This window comes from Saimiri boliviensis, chromosome 6 (assembly GCF_048565385.1).
Source record: "Saimiri boliviensis isolate mSaiBol1 chromosome 6, mSaiBol1.pri, whole genome shotgun sequence".
NCBI classification, from domain to species: Eukaryota; Metazoa; Chordata; class Mammalia; order Primates; family Cebidae; genus Saimiri; species Saimiri boliviensis.
In genome coordinates, this window is record NC_133454.1 from 17,556,909 (window position 1) to 17,584,529 (window position 27,621).

A 27,621-nucleotide genomic window follows, 5' to 3' on the forward strand; every position below is an offset into this window, starting at 1 on the left:
TACACTGTACTGGATACTGACAGAAGATTTTTCACTTCTGAATCAGAAACTTTATTACTTATAATAATAGCTGTAGCCAGAACAAAAGCATTTTCAGCAGTTCCCTGAGATCCAGTTCCCACAGTGCAACACAAAGAAGGCCAGGTGATGCCTGCACATGCAAGGGGTTGCATTATAGGAAAAGAACTCCAAGCATAGGGAACCTGAATCTTTTATTATGAACAGTAAGCCTGCCTGGTCTTTCCCATGGAGAAATACAGTATTGTTATTATGATGGATAGTTAAAAAAAAAAAGTAAACAAAAATACAAGTTTCAGAGATACTCTTTTGATCTTTCAAGGCTGTATACCATAGAAACATTTTTGAAAAGATAGCCCAGAACCAAGGCAGTCAGTGTTTCTGCTAGCAACATGTGCAGAAATGCAAGAGGCTCTAGATAATTATTTCCCAAGAATTACACAATCAGATCTGATATTTTTAGAAGATCATTATTTAAGGTGTTAAATTTGTAAGTATTTATAAAATTTTACATCTTTAATTCATTTTTTATATCACAAACTTCTTTTCAAGTTGCCACGTTGTATTTACAACACTCATTTTTATGATTATACAACATAGTGGCCCTCAATTTGTCCATGATTTTGCATATCAATCATGGTATAAAAATATTACATGGAAAATTTTAGAAATAAACAGTTTATGTCTTTTAAATTATGTGCCATTCTGTGAATTATGATAAAATCTCTCACTATCCCACCCAGGACCCAAATAATCCCTTAGTCCAGGTATCCATGCTATATATACTATTCACCTCCTAGTCACGTAGAGCCATCTCAATGACCAGATCAACTTTTGCAGTATTGCAGTGCTTGTGTTCAAATAACCGTTATTTTACTTCATAATGCCCCCAAGGCACAAGAGTAGTGATGTGGGCGTATTGTAATAATTGTTATATTTTTATTATTTAAATAATTATTATTTAAATTTGATGATCTAGAATTCTAACTAATGCTGTATAGTAAACGTCCTAATAATTAAAAATATAAAGATTGCTCTCTAATAGATAACAAATATGAGTACTGATCTAAAAATTAATTTTTGAAATGAGTAGGAAAAACCCATCGGACCCATTTTATATGAAGACTATTTGAATACAGATATGTACAGTTATTGTTGTTAGTATCTTACTATGTCTAATTTATAAATTAAGTTTTATCTCAGGTATGTATGCACAGGAAAAAACAGTCTTTATAGAGTTTAGTACTACCTGCAGTTTCAGGCATCCAGTCTTGGTACATATCCACTGAAGATAAAAGGGGACTACTGCACATCAGTTACATAATCCACAATAATTTATTTAGCTATTCTTCCATGACAGGAGATTGGCTTCTCATTTCTGGAAATTATCAAGGAACACTTATTTTAAGATGTGACTTGGTTGAAAATGTAAAGTAACTACACTCATTGCAGAAATAACAGTACAAATGACCTAGGAAGAGTTGCTTGAAGTTACCAATTTGCCTAATCCCCCAGTTTCCAATAAGAGATGGTGTTAATAAAGGAAAAATTCTATCCTGATTGCAAAGGTTTACAGTAAATTAAAATAAAATGCTCAATATAAACATAAAGTGGTTCTACTTCTATCAGAAGAGTTTTCTGAGACTGAGAATCAATGAATACTGTTTATAAAACCATAAGAACTTTCTTCTATGAAATTCTACCCAGAGAGAAGATCAGGAGCAACAGAATATTATGTCAGATGATGCTTTGTACATGTCTGTCTTCAAATATTCTTCATATGAAATGGGTCTGATGGTTTTTTCCCTACTCATTTCAAAGAGTAATTCTTAGATTAGTACCCATATTTGTTACTACTAGAGTGTAATATTTATATTTTATTAGGAAGTTTATAGCATTAGTTAGAATGCTAGATCATCATACTTAAAGCTCATATTTACTGCTAAGGAAATTTATTGAATAGATGAATGAATTATCCATGCTTATAAAATTAAATCAATACCTATTGTTGAGCATCTTCTGTATTAAAGAGGCTGTGGTTGGCTGAAAACACATTTCCCTTCCAGAAATACCTACCCATAAAACTGAATGAAAGGAAGATATGATTTGTTGTATGCACAGTGCTATGATCATGGAACAATGGCAATGGAAAGAAATGCGTGTGAATTATCCTTACTGAGAGCATAAGATAAGGTCTCAAGGAAGCTGATCGTTTGAGTCACCGCATCTCAGGAACGTAACAGCTCATCTTGTCTACTACCCATTTAGAGATTTAAGACTTCCTTCAAGATCACTTCTAGTTCCCCAAATCCTGCTTTCTTATCTTCAGGGGCAAGAAACCCAATCTCTTCACATTGTCCTATCTGCCTCCCAACAGTTCTGGGGATTAGGAAAGTTTCCCTTGGGATACATTTCTGTGTGCCTGCTGCCTATTAGTTTTAGTGCTACCTTTTGGGACCACACAGTGGAAGTCCATTGCCCATTTCAGATGAGGGGTTTGCACACGTTTACAGTTTGCTTAGAGCTTTCTCTTCTCTAGGTTCAACATTTTCAGTGCCTTCTGTTGCTTCTCATTTGGCAAGATTTAAAAGCACTTATTATTCTGATCTTCAGATTGAAGAGTAAATGTTTCTGAATCCAAAATAGTACCCCTTGTACAGACTGATTGATGAATAAGAGTATAACTATTTCCTCCCTTGTTCTTGATGCTACTTTTGATAATGTAGCAGTTTTTATATCCATATAACAATCTTGATTCAATCTTGATTCAAATGAACCCTCTAAACTTTTATTTTCCAGTGAAAGCTCATATTTTGTTGTGGGTACTACAGAATCAAGCACAGCAAGAAATAGGAGATAGGGAGACAGGAGAAGGACATTCTAGAACAAGGAGAGCCATATATAAATGCCTAGTGGCGTGAAAGAACATGACATGTTTGAGAAAGGCTGAGTAGCCCAGAGTGAATACATTATAGAATATGCAGAGAGACATAAGGCTAAATGGTGGATGTTAAAGGCTTTTGAGTTACATTCTTGAATTAGTGTTTTGCAAGATTACTTTGACAAAATTTTAAAGGATGAATTCAAGAAAAAATACCTTGAAGAGTGGGAAAGTAGTTAATGAAAGTAATAATGCTAATAATATTTAGTGCTTGAGTACCTACTATTTCTTCCATAATACATATGGCATACATCGTATTTGATGTCACACACACACAAAAATTAGGAAGACTTACTTTTCTATTTTATGGATGAGGAAATTAAGGTTTAGTTAGATGGACTTAACAAGGTAACCAAGCTATTCATTGGTGGATCCTGGATCAAATCCAGTCTTCTGACTTTGTCTTTGCTACATTATGGCAACAGCAGATGGAAACTGTATTAGTATTGTGAGATGGAAACTGTATTAGTCATTTTCACACTGGTGATAAAGAGATATAACTGAGACTGGGCAATTTACAAAAGCAAGAGGTTATTGGACTTAGAATTCCACATGGCTGGTAAAGCTCAAAATGATGGCAGAAGATGAAAGGTACATCTCACATAGCAGCTGACAAGAGAAGAGAGCTTGTACAACAAAATTTCTGTTTTTAAAACCATCAGATCTTGTGAGACTTTTCCACTATCACAAGAACAGCACAGGAAAGATCCACCCCCATGATTCAATTTATCTCCCACTGGGTGCCTCCCACAATACTTGGGTATTGTGGGAGATACAAAATGAGATTTGTCGGGGGACACAGAGTCAAACCATATCATTCCATCCCTACCCCCTCCCAAATCTCATGTCTTCACATTTCAAACCAATCATGCCTTCCCAGCAACCCCCAAATTCTTAACTCACTTCAGCATTAACTCAAAGGTCCACAGTCCAAAGTCTCATCTGAGACAAGGCAAATCTCTTCCACCTATGAGCCTGTAAAATCAAAAGCAAGTTGGGTACTTCGTAGATACAATGGGGGTAGGGGCATTGGGTAAATACAGCCATTCCAAGTGAGAAACATCGGACAAAACAAACGGGCTACAGGCCTTATGCAAGTCTGAAATCCAGTGAGGCAGTCAAGTCATAAGGCTCCAAAATAATTTCTTTTGACTCCATGTCTCACATCCAAGTCATGCTGATGCAAGAGGTGAGTTCGCATGATTTTGGGAAGCTCTGCCCCCATGTTTTTGCAGGGCACAGCCTCCTTCCCGGCTGTTTTCATGAGCTGGCTTGAGTATCTGCAGTTTTTCCAGGCACACAGTGCAAGCTGTCAGTGGATCTACCATTCTGGGGTCTGGAGGATGGTGGTCCTCTTCTCATAGCTCCACTAGGTGGTGCCCCAGTAGAGACTCTGGGTTGGGGCTTGTCCGGGCATCCAGGCATTCCATACATCCTCTGAAATCTAGGTGGCAGTTCCCAAGCCTCAATTCTTGACTTCTGTGTACTCAGAGGTTCAACACCACGTGGAAGCTGCCAAGTCTTGGGTCTTGCACCTTCTGAAACCATGGCCTGAGCTCTTCGTTGGCCCCTTTCAGCCATGGCTAGTGTGCCTGGGACGCAGGGCACAAAATCGCTAGACTTTACACAGCAGAGGTACCCTGGGTTCAGCCCACAGAATCACTTCTTTCTCCTTGGCTTCTGGGTCTGTGATGGGAGGGACTGCCATCAAGAACTCTGACATGCCCTGGAGACATACCCACCCCCCATGTCTTGGGGATTAACATTCAGCTCCTCATAACTTATGCAAATTTCTCCAGCTGGCTTGAATTTTTCCTCAGAAAATGGGATCTTTTTTTCTATCCTATTGTCAGGCTGCAAATTTTCCAAACTTTTGTACTCTGCTTCCCTTATAAAACAAAATGTCTTTAACAGCACCCCCGAGTCACCTCTTGAATGCTTTGCTGCTTAGAAATTTCTTCTGCCAGATACTCTAAATCATCTCTCTCAAGTTCAAAGTTCCGCAGATCTCTAGGGCAGGGGCAAAATGTTCCAGTCTCTTTATTAAAACACACCAAGAATCACCTTTGCTCCAGTTCCCAACAAGTTCTTCATCTCCATCTGAGACCATCTCAGCCTAGACTTTATTGTCCATATCACTATCAGCTTTTTTGTCAAAGCCATTCAACAAATCTCCAGGGAGTTCCAAACTTTCCCATATTTTCCTATGTTTTTTCTGAGCCCTCCAAAATGTTCCAGGCTCCACATTTTCGGGTGCCTTTTCAGCAATTCCCTACTCTACTGTTACCAATTTACTTTATTAGTCCATTTTCACACTGCTGATAAAGACATATCAGAGACTGAGCAATTTACAAAAGCAAGAAGTTTATTGGACTTACATTTCCACGTGGCTGGGGAAGCCTCACAATCAAGGCAGATGGTAAAAGGTACATCTCACATAGCAGCAGACAAGAGAGAAGAGAGCTTGTGTAGGGAAACTTCCATTTTTGAAACCGTCAGATCTTACAAGACTTATTCACTGTCGAGAACAACATGAGGAAGACCTACCCCCATGATTCATTTATCTCCCACCAGGTCCCTCCCACAGCACATGGGATGTATGGGAGCTTCAAGGTGGAATTTGGGTGGGAACACAGAGCCAATGCATATCAGAGACCAATGTGAAAATGTTCTAAAGTAGAAGCAGTATCACCTCGCAACTCCAGAAATGGGGGACAGGGAGAAATCCTACATGACTGAGCTTTTTAGCCTATTAGAGGTGGAGAATAAGTGGTGTTTGGAGGCAGAGATCCAAGTGCACTGCTGAAAAGTCTCTTTTCAGGAAGTGAGACTGGTGACTCTACCTAAGAGTACAAAATTTCTATGAAAATCTCAGGCATTAATGGATATACCCTTGATCAGCCAATTTCCCTGGCCCAGATTTACCAATAAAAGTTGTATATTCGAAGATGATTACCTTTGGCATTTCTTTATCCAATGATTTAACTTGAGAATATCCTCATTCACGGTATATATAAAGTACTCCATAGACAGTATAAATTCAGCCATCTGACAACTGGTAATGGGAGCTGTGCTGTTTAATCCTCACCTATCAGAACAGAAATTTTCTCTCATATTTATGCGACTTGGTAAGATTGTTAAAATAAAAATTTAGACAATAGCATCCATATTATGCTATAGTCATATATTAATTGTACAGGGATATGAAAAGAAGTAGATAAGTACAGTTTGATGAAATGGCAAAATTAATAGGACCTTGTTATTAGTCTATAAATATTTGAAAGATGTTAATGTCAGAGAAAGACAAGATTTATTTAGCTAAGATAGAAGAGGATGCCTTGTGACACAAGTATGTAGGAGTAATTGGAGAAGGATAAAATTAGTTGGAGCAATTGGATCAGACAAATGTTAAGTTGATTATTGGAAAAAAATACTCTTGCCATTTAGATTTATTTTTTAAATAATATAGAAAGTCAAAAAATGAAAAGAGAAAACAATAAAAAAAGTCCTTCAATGTATATGATCAATACTAGCATAAACTAATGAAAGCATTTAAAAGAAAAATTATTCATTATGAAGTCTTATTAATAAATGAAAAAAGTCATTATGACTTTTCTGAGTCTATATAAAAACAAATTCATGACTTACAATTTTAGACATAAAATATTAACAAAACCTCCCTAGCATTAGAAAATCAGTCATTAGGTTTTTTTGAGGAAATAGAAATTTATATTTACCTGAAAGTAAAAGAGACATTTTTTATATTTACATATCTAATATATAGTTATATACATACATATGTATGCATTTAATTATCTGTGAAAGTGTTTATAAATATGTATTTATGTTTAGTTCATAATTGATGATTCAAAAATTCTCACATTTAAACATAGATCTCTGTTATTTATTATAATTTCTAAGGATAATTTTATCTGCAGATTTTGAGGGCAGTCAGTCTATTCCCCAAAGTTCCCAAAGCCCTTTACATAGGCAACATTGACAGTAGTAAAACTGCAGGCTTTGGGCTGTAACAGACTCAGGGTCAATCCTGTCTCTTACTAGTTTTTGTGGCTAGAGGACACAAAGTTTTTTATCTTCCTAAACCTCAGGTTCTTCATCTGCAAAATGGGAATGATACAACCATCAGAAGGATTAAATAAGATAATGTATATAAGTAACAAATTAACAAAATGCGTTCAACATAGTAATTTCTAAGTAAGTAATATATATTCTCATTATTATTTTAGTTTTTATTTCTATCATTCCCCACCATGACAATGTAAGCTGAATGAGGACAGGGTTTGTTTGTTTTGTTTTTCATTTTATTCACCCCTTTATCTTTGGGTCCTAGAGAGCACTTGTACATATTAGACTTTCAGTAAATATTTGTGGAATAAATCAATGGGTGATTGACTTAATGAATAATTCAACCTCTGCTTTATCAAGCTGCCCTCTATAACAACAAACAGTATTTTAGTATTCAAGTAAATTTTAGAGGGTTAGAGAGCAGAGATTCAAAGAAATTCATGTTTCAAATAATTTAACATTTAAAATATCAGGGTTTTTGTAAATACACAATTTGGGTCCTGGTAGTTTTACTAAGTATCGCTTTGGTTCAAATTGGTGGTTAAAAGCCTTGGAAAACAAAACAGTATCCCCTTAGGGACAGCTGATGTTCTTGCCTTTGTTTCAATGCTTTTCAGTTTTGTTTGTTTTCTCATTTGCTTGTTTGTTAATATTTTACCATATCACAAAGTTTCAAATCCAAGAGTTTTAAGTCAGCTGTGGCCCAAATAGGAGCAACTGACCAAAGCCAGTTTTGACAGCTAAAATCACATTGACATTACTGGATGTATCCACCACATTGAACTTAGCTCTGATGGCCAGCAGTGGCTCTCTGCTTCTCTGGTTTCAAGGCTGGAGAGGAAAGTGTGACTAAACATGAAGGTTATTATCTGGTGACCAACGTCTATTAAATGTGATGCTTTCTGCTAGTGTGAAATCAGATGAAAAGTTTTATAAAGAACCTAGAAATTTAGAGCTTAAAAAATATAATACTGCTTAATTACATGATTTAAAAAAAAAGAAAAAAAAAAAAAAAAAAAACACTTGTTCTTTAGTTTCAAGCTTTATGTTTTGCCCTAAACTTATTTATTATAAGTAATTTCACACCAGATAGTTACATACAATAAACTTCACTCATTTCCACTGATGCTTAGTAACTTTACCCAGTATTATATCCATCACCATAAATGAGTTTTAAATCACTTTCATGCTCCCAGTAAGATCCCTCGTGCCCATTTACAATTAATCCCCATTCTCAACCATAGCCCTAAACAGCCACTAAACTATTTTCTCTTTAAATTTGCCTTTTTTTTGATTAACCTTTGTATTTTTTAATATTCATTAATTAATTTAAAAACCGTCAGTAGTAAGAGAATATAGTCAGACTTGTTTACAGGGTCAGACTTTTTCTTTCCTTTGTTTTGTTTCACAAAAGAAAATATGCCTGCTCCATCTCACAAAATTAACTTTAAAATGACATTTGATTGTAACAACAGTGAGCATCTTTATGTGGGCAGATTAAAATTCTGAATTTCATGCTCAGCTGCGTTGATGGCTATCAGCCTCGTTTAAGCAGACCAGCTATGGACAGGAGTAAACCCTGTAATGCTCTGCCATGGCTAGTTGCTTAAATCTTCTACCTCTGTAACTTTTATGGCTGCTATTTCAACTGGACATCTTCAATAAGACGTAGTTTACTGGAGCAGAGCAGAATCTATTTATTTTCATTTTCATATATTAACTTTCATTACATATTTTATTCCAAAATTCAGATTCCTCACTATATTCTCAAGTGGCAATAGATGGATTCCTCCCTTATTTTTATTGTCCTTTTTAGTGAATTTGTGGTATAATAGAAAATGTATATGACTTTCCCCCACCGCTTGTCAAATGTACTGTATACATAGAGAGTCCCTGGTACATTCATTTGACTTCATTAAATGCAATTACAAATGGTTTTTCTTGACAAAAGTGAATATTTTTGCTTGGGAACTCAGTGGAAATGATATAATTAGCATTCCAATGTTCATTTCCACAAATGCGCACAGTGCTAGACATGGGCATGAGGGTACCAATTGTTAATGTCTTATGGTTGCTGTCTTCAGGAAGTTCACAATCTAGTTGGGGGAAAAGACATCTTAAAATAGTGCTTTACTATTATGTGGGAAATGCCTTGATGAAGATACGCCTGGGTGCTGTGGAAACAAAGCTTAGAGGTTACAAATTGAATCTGAGTGTGCATGAGATAAGTCCTGAAGAATGAGTAGCAGCAAGCTGGGTAAAGAGCAATAGCTGGGACTGTGGCTCTTGAAATCATTCTTAGTGCTTCCTTTGGAGTTTTCCTAGTTATCAAGTATCATGTTTAAAGGGCCTTGTATGAAGAAAATGGCTGAGGTTTTCCCCAAATAAAAGACGTATGGAAATGGCTGTAGTTATTAAGTTTTACTCACCTAATGAATGTTTCCACTACTGTGTTAAAAAAAAAAAAAAAGACAGTAATGGCTGGATGCAGTGACTCAAGCCTGTAATCCCAGCACTTTGGGAGGCCAAGGTGGGTGGATGTCAGGAGTGCAAGACCAGCCTGACTAACATGGAGAAACCCTGTCTCTACTAAAAATACAAAATTAGCCAGACATGGTGGCGCATGACTATAATCCCAGCTACTCGGGAGGCTGAAGCAGGAGAATCCATTGAACTTGGGAGGTGGAGTTTGCAGTGAACCAAGATCATGCCATTGCACTCCAGCCTGGGTATCAAGAACAAAACTCTGTCTCAGAAAAAAAAAAAAAAAAAAAAAAAAAAAAAAAATATATATATATATATATATATATATATATATATATACATGCAGTAGTTCTTAGTAATATGATGTTTCCTGATACACATTTATATGCATTATTTATAACTTGTCTTATTCCTAAAATGATTCTACTAAAGTATTTAGAAATTTTAGGCCCCAGAAGAAAAACTTTTTAAATGCAAATAGATTTTATATTTTTTTCATGACTGAATGATAATCCATTGTGTCATTTACAACAACAATGGATGGAACTGTAGTAGTAATTATGTTACATAAAATAAGCCAGGCACAGAAAGGCAAGTATTGCATGTTTTCCACTCAGATGTGGAAGCTAAAACAGTGAATCTCATGAAGGCAGAGGGTAAAATGTGGTTATTAGAGGCTGGGAAGAGAAAGGGCTGGGGGAAATGAGAAGTTTATTAAGAGTACAAAAATCTAGTTAGATGGAAGGAATAAGTTCTGTATTCCGTAGGACAGTAAGGAAATTATAGCTACCAGTAATTTGTTGTACATTTAAAAGTGGTACAAAGAGAAGATTTGTAATGTCCTCAATACAAAGAAAATATAAGTGGTTGAGGTGGTGGATATCCCAACTGCCCTTATTTGATTATTGCACATTGTATGTGGGTGTTAAAATATCACTTGTACCCCAAAAATAAGTACAACCATTATGTATCAATTTTAATTTTATTTAATTCAGAGGGAAAACTTTCTCAAAATTTTAGGGCAAAAAGTCTTTAAAACAAAATTTATTTCCTTGATTGTTTCCTTGGGGCTCTGTGAATTTGTAGGCTGGGGTGACATCTCTGTTCTAAGTGTTCAGTCTGTTTTTGCTTCTCTTCCTTTTCTTTCTTCCTTTTTGTTTTTTGGTAAATTGATCACTATCGCTTACCTATCTCTCTCTCTCTCAACTGTAAGATTCTTAATAACAGGAACTGGGCCTGCTTCTATTTGTAACTCTTATATTACCAAGCACAGTGCTGAATTTTAGTAGATATAGAAATGTCCTGTAACAGAATGCAGGAGGTTACATGAAAGCAACAGGGAGAGTAATTTAGCAAATAGGAGGTAGAAGATTGACTAAATTGAATTGTAGAATATATTGCTTGTTGCCTGGCACATATGTGGTGCTCAGTAAATACTGGTTGAGTAAGTATAAGGATGAGTGAGGATACATCTTGAGAAAGTTTGGAAGTGGATGAAAGGATTTGGAGCATTTATAAACCACTGGTATGCTCAGTATAACATGTGACATGAAGTTGAGTAGCATAATAATTTCCAGAAGAGTGTTTGACTGGATGCTTCCTATTAAAAGTGAAGTCAACACATTTTTCTTAGATACTGCAAAGAACCAAGGCAAGGGGGAAAATGGAGTCTAAGAAAGCATTGCTTCTTCAAAATGCACAGCACGCGTTAGTGATATAAAAACAATGATTTTTGACTTGATTCATGACACTGAAGAATTCTCAATGAGTTTACCTGATCCCAACTCATGGAAGCAATACTCTCAATTGGAAAAGAAGTCAACGGATGCAAAAATGAACCAATAAACAGATAATTTCAGTGAGTAATAGGTGATACAGAGAAATATAGGAGGCTGTATAATACCTGGAATGGGAATGCAACACCTTTAGCTAGAAGACCAGGGAAGGCATCTCAGGGAGGGAATCTTTCATCTGAGATCTGAATGAAAAGGAGGTGTCCAGGAGAATACCTAGGGGTAAAGCAATCAATGGATGCAGATGCCCTTAGAGAGGACTAGCGAGAATATCGGAGAGGCAGGAAGAAGGCCAGCATGGCTAGGTCCTAGGGAGTGATGGACAGAGTGGTGAGCAATGAGCAACAAAAGGCAGACAGTGGTCACGGGGTTTTATATCCCTTGAAGGAACCGTGAATTTTATTCTCACTGCAATGGAAAGGTCTTTGAGAGGTTTTCTGTAAGTGGGGCAAATTATGACCTGATTTTGTGCTTGAAAACAATCTTGGTCAATGAGAAGTAACTGCAGGACATGAGAAAAACCAGCTGGGAAGCTGTTTCAATAGTGTTTTTGTACTTTCCTTATATTGATATTTTACATTTAATATTAGCCTCATATTGGTAGCCTAATGGCTATGAATGCTAAATATTATCAAGCTGTTCACAGCCACAAATGTTTATAAAAATTGTTTTCTGTCAGAAAATTAATCGTGGATTAAAGCGCCAGTTTATTTAAAGGGAAAGAGCTTGTTGCCAGTGCCTAGTTTTACCTCACTGGTTCACATTTAAAATCGTAGAAAGCATTGCATTTTATCATATCAGATTCTTAATTTCCAGCTTACTTTTTCTTCTTTTCAATACTAAAGCTCTGGTAATAAGGAGAAGATTAGTTGAACAAATGACCCCATGGCTACTTTGAACATACTCAACCAAAAAGAATACTGGAGAAAGAGGCGATTCTTACCTTCAGAGTGTGAATAGTAAAGAGAAGAGGTAACTGAACAATTGGCCTTTCATTCTGTTACCTATTCTTACAGTGATGGTGATGACTCTGCCCTGGACATTGTAAGGAATTTCTCTTCCATGACCATTGTAAGGAAGATTCAGATTGCAGATATCAAGTGAAACGTCTCTTCTTTCGTTATACACCTGGGACTTTTCTATGAGGCTAATACATGCAAGCTACCAGATTCCACAAAGTAAAACATCCTACATTTATTTGGATGTCTGCATGAAAAATCAGTAAGGAAAATATATTGTAGAATACACAATTCTTTATTGAAAATAGAACCCAGCAATATAATAGGAGGTGTTCTTTTCTTAGCCTTAGAACCCACAGTTGGTTGCAGGGGAAAAGCGGCATGGGTAAACGGTTTTTCATTTGCTCCACAGAAAGGCTCTGTAAGGACTGATCCCTGGAAATGCTAGAACAGAAAGGCTTGGAATTCATTCCAGTCTTCTTCAGAACCACTTTCTCTCCACAGATCCTTGGCTGTCTCTAACCCTTTTCCAGCTTTTTATAAACATGAGGATCGTGAAGGGCTTATTCTAAATGACAAAAGTGGCTATGTTTTAATTTAGTTTAAAAGTGCTCATGACTTCTTCTTTGCGCACAGAAGATATCCAGACTCCAAAGAGCAGAGTTTCCTGTTTCATGTTTAAGGTCTTTAAGGTCGTCAGCAACTGTTGACCAAAACACTTCCCATTAAAACTATCTACTTGCTCTCATTTTTGGATGACGTGACTTCTTATTCTCTTCTTTTTCCTTATGCCTCCTCTCTACTCACTACTTCTTAGTCTTTTTTTCTGTGTTTCTCTTCTGCTACTCATCCTATAATGTTTGCTATCACTAAGTCTTCATTTCAGCTTTCAGTTCTTTCCATCACAACCTTTCAAGTAATATCTGTGGCTGCAAACAAACCTATACAATATTGACTCCAAAATGTACCCTTTTAGACCAGAACTATCTACTGAGATTAAACTCTAATATCCATTTAATATATCTACCTTGATGGGACACATGTTCCCTCAAACTCACCAGATGCAGTATCAAAATAATCATATTTCCCTCAAATCTATTATTATTCTTATACTCCTTTCTCAGTATAAAGTGCCACTGCTGACCAGTCACCTCAACCAGAAACATGGAAGTTGTCCTGATTCCTTACTTACCCACCACATGCAATTGCCACATCCTGCAGATTCCATTCCTAGCTCTAGCCATATCTTCCTTGCTTCAACCCATTGGTTATTTCAGGTTCCGTTCAGTATTTACTGATACTGACTCCCAAATCACTCTGCCTTCCTGGGAAGTAATTTCCATTTACTGTTTTCTATGCTTCATACTTTACAAATTTTTTTTCACATATATGAAATTTTTTTCACAGTTTGCTTTTCCCCATTAGAGCAAACTGTAAAAAAGTATTATTATCTACATTATATGATGACAGGACTAGAGATGAAATGAAAATGTTCAGTTTTTGAAATTGTCAAGAACCTCATTAAGAAAGGTGGGAAATCCCTAATCCAAGTCCATTGGTCCCAAGGCCATGCTCTTTCCCCATCACAGTGCTGTCTTCCGTCTATATCCAATAAAGTAGGAGAGGACAGTAACAACTGAAAGCAAAAAAAAAAAAAAAAGGAAAAATCAAAACAAGGAAAATAAAGTGACTTCCCCAGGGCCACTGAGCTCATTATGAGTACAGGGGAAAGCCCTCCCTCATTTCTGAAATCCCCACCTCTCCTTTTTTTTTTTTTTTTAAATTGCCTTCTTGATGTTGCTGAAGAATAAAAACCAGAGTGTGTTATTCCCAAAAATTTGTTTCCTATTTGAAATGAGAAGATATCCAGGGCAATTTGAATTAGAAAGCCTAAACTCCTAGCTGTCATACAAAAATCTTCCCATTTTGAATTCTCTAATTGGTGTTTTTTGTAGTACCTATTTGTTTTTATATAAAATTTCTAACTAAAATTTACTTGCCTATTTGAAGTAGCTACACTTATGAAACTATCTGATACTTGATTTAAGCTATTATAAATTCAGTTTTTCATTTTCTTTGTGAAGACTAGTCAGTGCGGCAAGGGTTTTTGGTTTGTTTGGTTTTTTTAATGTGAATACAGGGTCATACATTACTAGGTACCTTATTGCTTTCTGAGATGCAGCTTGTGTACTACAAAAGCCTAGAAGAATGATGTATAGCCAGCCATCCAAAACACAATGAGTAAAGGCAGGAATACTCCTGCTGTATTAAAACACTACATTTTGGTCCTGGTGTTTCAAGCTGTGAGACTAGGCATAATCCATTTGAGTCAGTCTACTGGGCAGAATGCTGAGATTTCTTATTATTGCTTTAAGCAAAGAGTTTTTCATGGAGATTAGATCAGCATTTGAAACACACTCTCAGTCTCTCAGCTGCCTAACAGTGATGAGTGGGATTTTTAGAATGGCTAGTGTTTGGGCTGCCGTGTTCATCATTTAACTGTTGTCATAGAGAAGACTATGAAGTCCCAGTGGCACAGGTTGGAGAAATCCAAGGGCTGAGAATTTCATCTGTCTTCTGAGCTCTCCTTAACCACATTTGGCTGTGCAATTTAACCTAAGTCTCCTTAAGAAGACTAAATTCTCTCATGCTATTCTTTAAAGATGAAAAAGAACTAGTACCTGGTTGATAATCCTGTTAGATATTCATACAACAGAACTTTTCTTACCCTACACGTCGAAAACCAGTCATTGACTTGTTAGTCAAAAGTTTGGATTTAAAGTTTCATTTATTTAAAAAACTGCCTGCATGTCTTAATTACTTCACCTTAACTTTTAAAAATATAATTGTATAGTGGCATAACAAAATCAGTGTTTTATTGATATTTAAAAGAAAAAATGGTATTTCTCCCAATATAGCACCTCCAAGTTATTTTTTGAGTTATCACGTCATTACTGACTGTTGAGTAAATTCATTTAACATAAAGTATAACCACATTTTGAGTATCTTTGGCTATGGAATGAAAAATTGGGGGCTCTGAATTTGATCCAGTAATTTTCTTTATACTTATTTCCATCTATTTTTCCCAGCATGCTTGATTTCTTAATTGGCCACAATTTTAATTTTAAACAAATTATCATTAGTACAGTCTAACACTTGGCATTTCTATAAGTCATCAGAACTTTTCATTTGAGAACAGTTAACACATTGTGTTCCTTCAACTTTTTTTTTATATGTGAGTGTCAAGATTTTTTCTAGCATTTTCAACCTCTGACAACAATTTTGACGGTATTATTTCCAATGTCTAAACTGTTCGTTAATTGCTTTAAAATATTTGGCATACTAAATTTACTTACAAGGCCAGAAACCTGGGACTCATTTTTTTCTGAAGTTCTATTTCATTTTTCTTATATAAATCATACCTTAATCCATCATCCTTACTTTCCCTATTGGATTTCTTTAAATTTGGGTGAGAATCAAAAGTGAACTAGTGAAAAATTCTTTCTTTTATAATTATTTTCTGATCTTACCTCTCTCAGACCTAGTTTGACAGCATTATTTTTGACTATTAACACATACTATTTTTTAGTTTTTCCAAGATCAGCAAACTTTCTTTTGAGAGATACAAGGCTTTTTTATACACAAGTATTTCATTTTCACATTTAAATATGTAATTAGAAAAACAAATGTAATTAGAATAAACAGTACAATTGATTCTTTATTAGTATACAAATCACCTCAAAGGAATGGAAATTTATGGGACATATGCATGCTGCTTGCCGTGGACGTTGGTCTGTCTGTCAGTGAGAGAGTAGAGAAGATTGGTTAGTCTATTAAAAGGATGCTGATTAAGAGAGCTCAACAGTGCCACTTGCGGACTAGCTATTAAACTGGAGGAAGATCTGTGATGATTTGCCACAATGCACAGTCCTTATGGCTTACTGTAATAATCAATGACTTAAATAAAAATGTAAAATTTGATGATATAAAACTAGATGAAAGAGTAAAATTCTATAATGGCTAACACACCTTAAATGCTCAATAAATACTTTTATTGAATTAAATTGATGACTGAAGGTTAGCTTAACAAACTTGAAAACTAGATCAAAACCAATACCATTACATTTGACATATGATAACTACATTGAGTCCCAAAATCCAATGTGTAAGTACATGATAGATCTGATTTTTAGTCATTTGATGTCACAAATATATGAGAGGTTCAGTGGACCTTAAACTTAGCAATAAAATTCAGGAAATTGTAAAGGTCCATGTTACAGAAGTATGGGATCCAGATAGAGGAAAGTCAGCATCTCATGGCACTCTTGGCAGTTCTGAACACATCTGAAACTGTGAGTTCATTTCTAGGTTCTACAGTTTCAGTATTAGGTTGGTGCAAAAGTAATCACAGTTTGTTTTTCATTTTAAAAAATGGCAAAAACTGCTCTTACTGTTGAGCCAACTTAATAGATACCAGAAGAAAAATGTAAGAGCATACAAGGAAAGATAGCTAAGAATCTTGAAACTATCTCATAAAGAAAGAATCACAAGTGTTAGGAATGTTTATTTGTAAGACTCGAAGATGCAAGGACTATCTCAGTCATCCAGTGGCTGCTGTGGACAAATGGGTATCACATCAAGAAAAGGAAGAACTTTTTAATAATTATAGAGGTCCACTGTAGATCATATTTCCCACGTGTGTAACAGGGTCATCAAGCTAATCTTGTACAAAACCAATTATATTTTTCTATTTACACGTATACTTTCCTTTACACACATGCACTTCTGTTAAAGCACCATGAGCCTCTCAGTCATTGATAGATCTCCATTCGTTCTTCCTTGTCTCCCTCAATCCTAACACCAAAGTCTGCCTGTTTCTGAAGGCTTACTTGGAAGTCCTTGAAGAGCGAACTGTTCCTAAACCCTGGGAAGAATGGGCCCCTTTCTATCTAGGAGAGTTTAACTTTCATGAGGAGAAATGCCTACCCAGCCAGATCATTAGAATCAAAATGTCTTCTCCATAGCGCCTTCTTATTGGTTCCTGGGTATTCTACCTCTAAATGTGTTAAATACATTCCCTTTTCTTAATTTTCACTACATTATTCAAGTTTAGGCATTTATTAATTGTCTTCACTCTGATGGTTTACTGTTAATCTCCCTGACTATAGATTTTCTCCACTTCATTTCATTATTTAGAATACTTTAAGGTTTACTTTTCTGAATCACAGACATCACCATGTTGACCCCCTTGCTCACCCTGACTTAATAACCTTGGAGAGCCCTCTATTGTCCCTCATTACCCATCCCCAGTCAGCTTCCCGGCCTTACTCCTAGCCCCTCTGCTCTGGCAAAGCTAAGACACACAAGGTTCCAGAGCACACTACATATTTTTGACCCTTCACGATCTTGGTCATGTCCTTCTAAATTCTCAAATGTTTTATTTTCCTTCACCATCCGTTAAAATACTTATACATTCTTCCAAACATGGCTTAGATGGTTTGCCAATTAAATATACCTGGGGATTTATTGAAAAATGCTTTCCATGTTATTTGGACATGAGCCAAATGATTCATTTGCTTTCACTGTTCTCTTTATTATCAGATACTTATAGAGTACTACAAAATTAAAGAATGAACGACTCATCCCAAGCACCGAACTTGGTGTATAAGTCCCCAATTAACATTTATTGGGTATCACTACAACATATAAATAATTATACAAGACACTTCATGTTAAGTGTCAATGAAACAACAGGAGGGCTATCCAGTTTCATGGAGAAGGTGATGGTGTTTTGATTATGTTAAATTTGAGGTACTGACTGGATATCCAAGAAAAATAGTGGCAACTTAATGTGTGCATTGCGTTAAGAGAGAAGGAAAGTAGGCAGAAAAAGAGAAGAAGGAAATACTAAGGTAGATTAAATAAATGATGGATACAAATATGCAAGAGAGAGATGAAGAGTTAAATATGACAAGGATAAATGCAAGCTCATTAGAAGTGAAAAAATACACAATATTGAATATCCATAAGGAGATATTTTAACGATGAATGTGACTTCACAAGTCATATTAAGTAACTTTATTGTTATCAGTTAATTGGTAAAGTACACAAAAAACCTTTTGTGCTGTCCATTAAAATAACATAGTTTTAATATTACAGCATATTGGAAAGACCACACATCCTAACTCTCATTGCTTCAGAGAAGGAGAAAATTTTAAAAAAATTTTTTTGAATTTTTTAAAAGGGTGGTAACCCTGTGTTACCACCAGCTAGGACCTTTGTGTTCCATGTGTAATAGAACAATTTCAATTCAGATGATCAAAATTTTTTTAATTTAGCACAGCAATAGGAATGCATCTTTCAACACCATTCAAATTTCATTTTTTAGGCAACAGTTTGGAATCATTTACTTGGAAAAATCAGAGAGTTCTTGAAAAGGACACTCTTTTGTGTGCTCTTGCTCAATTTTATTTAATGACAGCATAATTTGGACAGGGATTGGGCATCATGACACCTCTCTTTGGGTCTTAAAAAGTCTTGGTAATATTTATCTCCACAGTCACCTGATTTAGTACCTCTGTCAAGCCAGCTAACTAGAGAATTCGTGCCCCAGGATTTCTACCAGGCTGCAGAGGACTTATTCTCCAGCATCCGTGTTATAGCAGGATGCTGAGCCACCCTCATGCTCATTCTACCTACCCACTATTCATTGTTACTTAAATCTTCATAAATGTTCAGGGCTTACTAATGAGGTGGTGTGGATAAGACAGACAAGTTTCTTTATTAAGTAAGCTTCGTAAAAATGATCTTCAAAAGCCACTGACATGAAGGTTGAGCATACATCACAAAATGTTGGGTGGTATTTTATACCAAAGAAAAAAAGAACTTGTCAGTGTAAATGGGAGTTCAATATTTTCTTACAGAGTGTTTCAGGTCTTCTATATAGACCAGTCACAGAGCTTTGATTTCACCTTTTTATGAGACAATATAATTTGTCTCAGAGAAGCACGCACTTTGGAGCTGGCAAATCTGGGTTCTATTTTTGCCATCTACTAGCTAGGAGATCTGGGTCTTAATTTCCCTTGAAAATGGGCATGAAACCTAGTTCTTGATGCTATTGCAAAATTTGAAAGAGAAAAGTCATGGGGGCCTTCCAGATAGATAGAATTCAATCCATGTTATCCATCATTCAAAAAGACGCTGATGAACGGTCTTTTGTGTGCCAACCCTGAGCTGACAATGATAGATGAAGAAACCCAATACGTTGCTCTGCAAGCACACACGACTTTATAGGAGAAACAGGCATGGAAGTAAATCTTAGTGATTCATAGCCCTGGGTGCTGTTATGGATATGTAGAAAAATGAGATGGCAGCACAGAGCAGTATGTTTTAGCTGTGATTTCCTCCCTTGGTTATTTCTCCAGTAGTTCCCAAAATTGCATCTGACTGGCCTCTCTTCCTGAGGAGGTGAAAGAGCCAGGCAGTGGTTACCTGTAATTTCTTAGTGATGGGAACTCTACAGCACATTGTCTATGTAGCCAGTAATGTGGAAAGGATAGAACCTATTTTGTCTGAAAGGGAAGATGTTTGGTGTTCTTTAAAATACCAGTTGTAGGCCGGGCGCGGTGGCTCAAGCCTGTAATCCCAGCACTTTGGGAGGCCAAGGCGGGTGGATCACGAGGTCAAGAGATCGAGACCATCCTGGTCAACATGGTGAAACTCCGTCTCTACTAAAAATACAAAAAATTAGCTGGGCATGGTGGGGCGTGCCTGTAATCCCAGCTACTCAGGAGGCTGAGGCAGGAGAATTGCCTGAACCTGGGAGGCGGAGGTTGCAGTGAGCCGAGGCCGCGCCATTGCACTCCAGCCTGGGTAACAAGAGCGAAACTCCGTCTCAAAATACCAGTTGTAATCACCGTCAGGTAGCTCCAAACATCCATTGCAAGTATCCCTCCTGCAAGTATGGCTTGGACATTACTTGTATTTGGGAAAAACAAAAATTCACTTCTGTGCACAGGTGTTGACTATATTTATCTCAGTTCACTGTATTTGTGTTATAATTAGAGTAAAAGGATAGTTACATTTTGGAAAAGGCTCTATTTGTTCCAAATTTACATGCTAGGAGAAACTGGCTAAACTTGCATGTGTAATATAAAAGGAGTCAAATTCTCTGAGCACCTCATGTTACCATTTGCATGTACTTTGTCACTAAAACTTCAAAGGGGATATTATTGGAATAGAGTAGAATAATAAAGTAATTAGTTGTAAGGTAATGATAAGTGAGATTACTGAATAATTCTTTTAATTTTGTGGGATGAATTAATAGTGATAAAGCTATCAGAAATTACAGTTACTTGTTAATCTTGGTTATTGAACATCATTGATCTTTGCCTAAGTGGTACTGTCTAGACCAGTGGAAGATAAATGGTAAAGAAAGGATTAGACATTTTGCACAAAAGACATATAATTAGCCAATAAGTATATAGAAAAAGGGTCATTTCACTAATAAAGAAATGCTCATTATGAATCTGAAGCATCATTTTTCATCTATTAAATTGTTAGGGTGTTTTCAAAGTTATAATGTCAGTTCTTGTAAGACTGTGGGAAAACTGGTACAGATCTACATTTTTGGAGGCGATAAAATGGTTGGTACAAAGCTCTTGAAAAGTAATTAGTAACATAAATTAAGAAAATAAATGTTTCCACTTTGGCAAATGCATCTAAAGGGAATTGTAGAATAAGAAAAAATTAAGTGATGTCAACGTGTTCATTGCAGCACTGTTTATAATATTATAAATGTCATCTAAATATCCAACTATCAAAGGATGGTTAAGTAACTATATCTTCAGAGGAAGTAACATTATATAACACCAAAATAATAATTATGGAGATCCCATTAGATACGCTTAAATTGTCATGTCAGGAAAAGCACAGGATATGAAGTTACATGTGTTTCTGTATATATATAAAACTCTGTGAAATGCATATGGACATTTGGAGAGTCCCTAAGATAGAATGGAAAGTACACACACCTGGCAATCAGAGAGGCTTTAGTTTGGACTCTGGCTCGACATTTGCAAGCTGCTGATTTCTGAAAATTATTTTAAGTTCTGTATGTTTTGCTTTTTTATATATGGAAATACTCGTATCTACCTTATAGGACTCCTACAAGAACTACATTAGATGACTCTGTAAAATGTGAGAGAAGGTAATGGAACTGTGGGTGATTTTTTTTAATTTCTCATTTTTATTTCCAGTAATTTTATAATATATGTATAATAGAAAATAAATTTTGATTTGATTTTTATCACTAAAGTTATACCCAGAAATATGCACCTTGTGGCACTTATCGTACGACTAACTAAAGTAGTCTAAATACAGTAATTATTCTTATTTGTTACCAAATATCTCAAAGTATACATTCTGCCAAATCCTGTTGGTTTATTTTTTTATTTTTTTATTTTTTTATTTATTTATTTGAGACAGAGTCTTGGTCTGTCGCCAGGCGCCAGGCTGGAGTGCAGCGGTGCTACCTTGGCTCACTGCAACCCCTACCTCCCAGGTTCAAGCAATTATCCCGCCTCAGCCTCCTGAGTACCTGGGACTACAGGTGCACGCCACCATGCCCAGCTAATTTTTGTATTTTTAATAGTGACGGGGTTTCACCATGTTGGTCAGGATGGTCTGGATCTCTTGACCTTGTGATCCACCCACCTGGACCTCCCAAAGTGCTGGAATTACAGGCATGAGCCACTGCACCTGGCCTGGTTTATTTATTTAACAAACACTTAGATAGCTTTACCATGTGATAGCCATTGTTCTAAACACTGTATTCATTTAATTGTTATAATAACCCTGTGAGAAAAATGCTGTTACTATCCCAGTCTTGTAAGATGAAAAGCTGACATACAGAGAGATTTAAGTAATCTGTACAAGTTTACATTATATGTAGTTGAGCCAGGCAGTCTGGCTGCATAGTCCAAGTCCTGAATGCTATGATGCTTTTCAGCTAGTCAATTAAAAACATGTTCAACGAACATCTGTGGTGCTTGACACTGTGAGGGATACCAGGAAATGCAGTTTTTAACTTGAAGAAGCACAGTCTTTAAGTTGAATATTATTCTCTAGGTTTCAGCTGTGATCTCCAAATTTTGTGCCTTCAGCTTAGACAGATATTATCTACATGTCACAGGAAAGCATCTTTTCTCACCTGTGGTGACCAAGGTTCTGAACGAAAGTCTGTGCAGCCTACATCTTGATTCTCTGTGGCAATGTCAGTGTTTGCCATATATGTGCTGAGAAATCCTAGAGCTTTGCAAAGGTGCCTAATATTCTGCAAACATTTGACTCAGGTTTCTTTTTATACGTATATGTATATATACACATGTTCCTATATTTTGTGTATATGTAACTAGTATTTCAACCAAAATATTTAACTAATACTATAAAATTAGACATTCAGTAAAGTTTGGCTGTTGAATTACTATTATTGTGCTTATCTCAGATGAAAGATTTTCTTGCCATCTATTTCTAGTTAAAGAATATTCTAAGATTGCAATACAAATTCTCACAAATGTGAAAAATTGTTATAATAATTTAAGATGATTGTAGAATCAAATAGTTTAGATGCTGTTTCAAGCATAGGAATTTACCGTGTGACTCTGAGCAACTTTCTGATCCTCTCTATATCTCAATTTCTTCACCTGTTAAATGGGACATACCTCATAAAGTTATGAGAAATAAAAGACATAAAAATATAAAAACACTTAGGAAAGTGACTCAGCCAATTTAAGACCTCAGTAAATGTTAGATATTATCATTTTATTTCTATTACTTATCTGCAAAATCAGTCTTGTCTTGTTACGTATAAACAAAATATAGAATTACATTAAATTTGAAGACTGATAGGCAACTGAAAGCCCCATTTTTCAAGTTTTGTGTTCATCAAATAGTTAATTGTTATTGATTAATTTTACAAATAAGTGTTACAAATTTGAACTAATAAATACATCTATACTGATTAAATACTACTCTGATTTACAGATTAGGTTATGTGTAAAATTTTGTTAAAAAAATTCTGCAGCTTAAAAAAATACATTGCATCATAAAGAAATGTATATGTTTATGCTCTACATTATCTCATTCCAAGAGAAAAAATTACCTTTTCCAAATATTTTTGTTCATTTTAATATCTACCCATCATTCAGAGCTTACATTTGAATAATATACATTAAAATCAAATTATAAAAAAAATTAACTCTTATCTGGTAGAGTGCTATATTTTGGTGGAGGGTTCTCCTTATCACCAAAGATTTCATCTCTACTGTATTTCTTTGAAGATTGATTCTTTGCAATAGGACTGATTAAAATGTTCAAAAACATTTTAAATAAATGATCTGTGTTTCTTCCATCTTTTCTTGCAGTCATTCCCAACATAGCACCGCAACTCGTCAGCCTTCGGTGACTCTCCAACGGGCCATCTCCCTGGAAGGGTAAGATAATAATACAGAACCTCTTAAACTGTGAAGCCTCGGAATTCGTCTTTCTTTCTCTCTTCCTTTCTTTCTCTTTCTCTCTCTGTCTCTTTTCTTTCTTTCTTTCTTTCCTTCTCTCCCTTCCCACTTTTTCTCTCTCTCACACACATACACTCAAATATCTAGGAAACTCATGGTATGTGCCAAGCACTGTGCTAGGTACTAGATTTAATAAGTCAAATAAGATTTCTTCTTTCCCTCTAGGGGGCTTTATTGTCTAGTACAAATGATAGAAGTACAAACACATACTTGTGATACAGTGTAAGCGTTACACTGTATAGGAGATAGGCATAAGGGATAAATGGAGAATCCAGGAGGGATACCTAGCTATAAATGGGCATCCAAAGGGGACTAGGGAAAGGTCAGGTTGGTTCTCAAAAATATGTAACTCTTGAGCTGAGGACTGAAGCATATATGGATATTTGCCCAACAGTACAAATTCACAAGTGTTCCTCCAAGGAAAGAAAAAAACCTAACATTTACGTATCTATTTATCTACCAACCACCTGTTGCATTGGTCCATTTTCATGCTGCTGATAAAGACATACCCAAGCCTGGGCAATTTACAAAAGAAAGAGGTTTAATGGACTTACAGTTCCATGTGGATAGGGAGACCTTACAATCATGGTGGATGACAAAAGGCACTTCTTACATGGCAGCAAAAGAGAGAATGAGAAAACTATCAGATCTCTTGAGACTTATTCTCTACCATGAGAACAGGATGGGAGAAACCGTCCCCATGATTCAGTTATCTCCTACCAGGTCTCTCCCACAGCACATGGGAATTATAGGCATACAATTCAAGATGAGATTTGGGTGGGGACATAGAGCCAAACGTATCACCTGTCCTACCTGATTTTATTTCTAAAGTACTCCTAGAAGATAGGTGTCTTTTTTTCTGAACCTTGATTCTCAGAAAGGTTAAGTAATTTTCCCAAATGTATAGAACAGGCGTCCCCAAACTTTTTACACAGGGGGGCCAGTTCACTGTCCCTCAGACCATTGGAGGGCCGCCACTTACTGTGCTCCTCTCATTGACCACCAATGAAAAAGGTGCCCTTTCCTGAAGTGCGGCGGGGAGCCAGATAAATGGCCTCAGGGGGCCGCATGAGGCCCATGGGCTGTAGTCTGGGGACACCTGGTATAGAAAGTACCATAGTCTGGATTTGAAAGCAAGCCTGACTCCACTGTGTGGCTCTGTCCCCTATAGTGTGGTATGAAAAGTCTTTATTGAGGTGGAGAGCGCTGGTTGTACAATTCATAAACCACATTCAGGCTAAATTAGATATCATGTAGAATTTCCTAGTGTGAAAAAAAAATGTTGTAGAATTAGAATGACTCTAACTTTAAAAAACATTAAATAGAATCAATAACCTGCTGTATGGGAAGGTACTGGAAGTCCATGTGCATATTAAGTGGCTGAGGTGTTATTTGCGGTAGAGGGAAGGGTATGGGGATGAATTTTACCACTATCTCTACCTTACTTGATAATTCCTTTTGAAGCCTTCTTTTGGCAGGGCTCAGGGTAGCTATCATTTCACATTTTGGCCATCAGCATAAAGAAGACTTCCTCCAGCTATGATAAATAATGGCGTTTCTTTCTAAGGATATTTCTAAACTTTTGCTTTCTTTCTTTTTATTAGCAAAAGCTTATTAGCAATTTGCCCTAAGTATTTTTTTTTTCAATTTTCCACTTGAGTTAAAGGAACTCTGTGATTGACATAATCACAGTTCTTGCTCTCTGATGAGGCCAAAAATGTAAAGGTGTTACCCTAACTTTAAAACACCAGAGTGACTCCTTTTATGAAAAACAGCAAACTGTATAAGCTTCATAGTGATCTATTGTCCCAACTAGCATAAAGTACTTTGCCTTATATCTAGTGAAGAATACAGTGGATTCTATTTCCTGTAAGAATGGAAGAAAACTTACTCTAAATTCAAAGAATTTGGTTTTAATCCTGGCCTCAGCTGTTTGTTGTTGATCAGGGAGCTTCACCTTTCTAAGCATAGGTTTCCTCAACAGCTACGAGAAAAAAATAGTATCAAACTCACTAATTCTTAAAAATAAAAATAGTAGATACATATTGAACCTTCAATAAGTACTAGCTAAATATACACTTAGTCTAAGTGTTCTGAAAAAACAAACAAGATTTATTTTTACAGCATAGATTAGTTTGAAGACTTACTTTGAACATTTGCTTAAATACATTTGTATGTATCTGTTTACGTAAAACACTTCTGGATATAAAATAAAATATTTGAGGTAGAAATAGCATTAGTAATATTTAGAAGGCAAAATCTCAGTAATCCTCTACAAAGTCCAGAACACAAAAATTCATGCTATGCGTGCCCAGCTGTTTGGCAGATGAAGAGGTAATATGGCACATAATCATTGTGACTGAACACATAGTGGGAAAGTTATTTTTCATCTTACATAGGCCAATGGGTCTTTAGCAGGTTTCCCATTAAAGTGTTATACTGCTGAGTGTAGGCAATCAACTGAAATTGCAAATTCCATTATTTCAAAACTCTCCTTCCTAATGCTTTTGTGAAAAGCAACTACATAGGATATTTTTTAAATGAATATAGTTTAAAAGGCCATATGTTTATATAATTTTCACCCAAGTTGCTATCTACTTGACATAAAATAAGTAGAGATATTTCAAATTTCCAGTTAATTTGATCCATTGAGACAACAAAACTATCTAATTGAGTCCTCTACCATACATAGAGTCAATCCTGTTTTTAAATTGGTATCTGAATCATCTATAACTGTGCCAGACAAAATGAGGAAGAATAACATCCCCATTAATGGAATAAGCTCTGTGTTTCAGTTTCAAATTGTCAGACACAGCCCACACTTTAATCTCCTCTTCCTCTTGAGACCCTATTAAAGAAAGCTAATGGGATAATAATTTTTAAGAAGGAAAAAAAAAGGAAAATCTACGGGGGGCATCAAAGGCCAAAAGGTTTCATTATATTTCTTTGCAACAGAAAGCCAATGGAAGGGTATTGATTGCAGAAGAACAAAGTAATCCCAGCCTTTGATCACCTATAGAAGCAGGGCTGTACAACTCCAGAGGGCACCTTTTATATTGTATTGTATCAGAACTGCATCTCCTAGAGTTACATTTTCTGGGTTGCCACACACAAGAAGCCCTACCGCAGTGCAGCAGTACTGTGCAAAGGGGCCCACAGCTTAGCAAAGTGCGGATCTGCCTAGCCAGCCCCAGAAAACTCAGAGACATTAGGGTAGTGACAACAGATGGGATTGAAAGCAGAGTCTGAGAATAGGAATGAAGAGTCCCCCCGTAAGCATGCACAGCCCTGCATACAAAAAGAAGAAGGTTCTTCTCAGAAGAAATTGAATCACTCTTCTATAACACCTAGATGAGCTAGTATGAGAGTTGGCCCCGTAGCCAAGCCCTTCGCAGTGTGCTAATTTGGGGCACAGTTTCATGTTTGCTTGCTTAACCTCAAACCTTTACTTTGAAAAGCTTTGCCCTTATACACACCAACCCCTGCCAGCATTTCTATTGCTTTGTTCCTAAATAAGAACAAGACAGCCACAAGTTACCAGACATTTTAACAAACCTGAAAAATGACAGAGACAAGATTAAAACGCACAAACAGAAAAACTGTTCTCAAGGAAACACAAAGATAATTCTGGGAACAAAATATAATTGAATACTCATTATAAGCATTTTTTTTAGAAATACGGAAGTAATCACTTGAATTAAAACTGAAACGGATAATAGAAAAGATAGGGAATCAACCTAAGTGCCTGTAAACAAATGTCTGGATAA

General features: G+C 36.1%; 1 protein-coding gene across 20 annotated transcripts in view; it reads left to right on the top strand.

Moving 5' to 3' along the window:
• Nucleotides 1-27,621, top strand: part of DLG2 (discs large MAGUK scaffold protein 2) — a 2,103,224-nt gene that overhangs the window by 1,664,113 nt on the left and 411,490 nt on the right. For all 20 annotated transcript variants that reach the window (XM_074400260.1, XM_074400268.1, XM_074400258.1 and 17 more), the window contains one exon: nt 23,705-23,773. In XM_074400260.1, the coding sequence (XP_074256361.1) occupies nt 23,705-23,773 (69 nt within the window). The remainder of the gene's footprint in view (nt 1-23,704; nt 23,774-27,621) is intronic.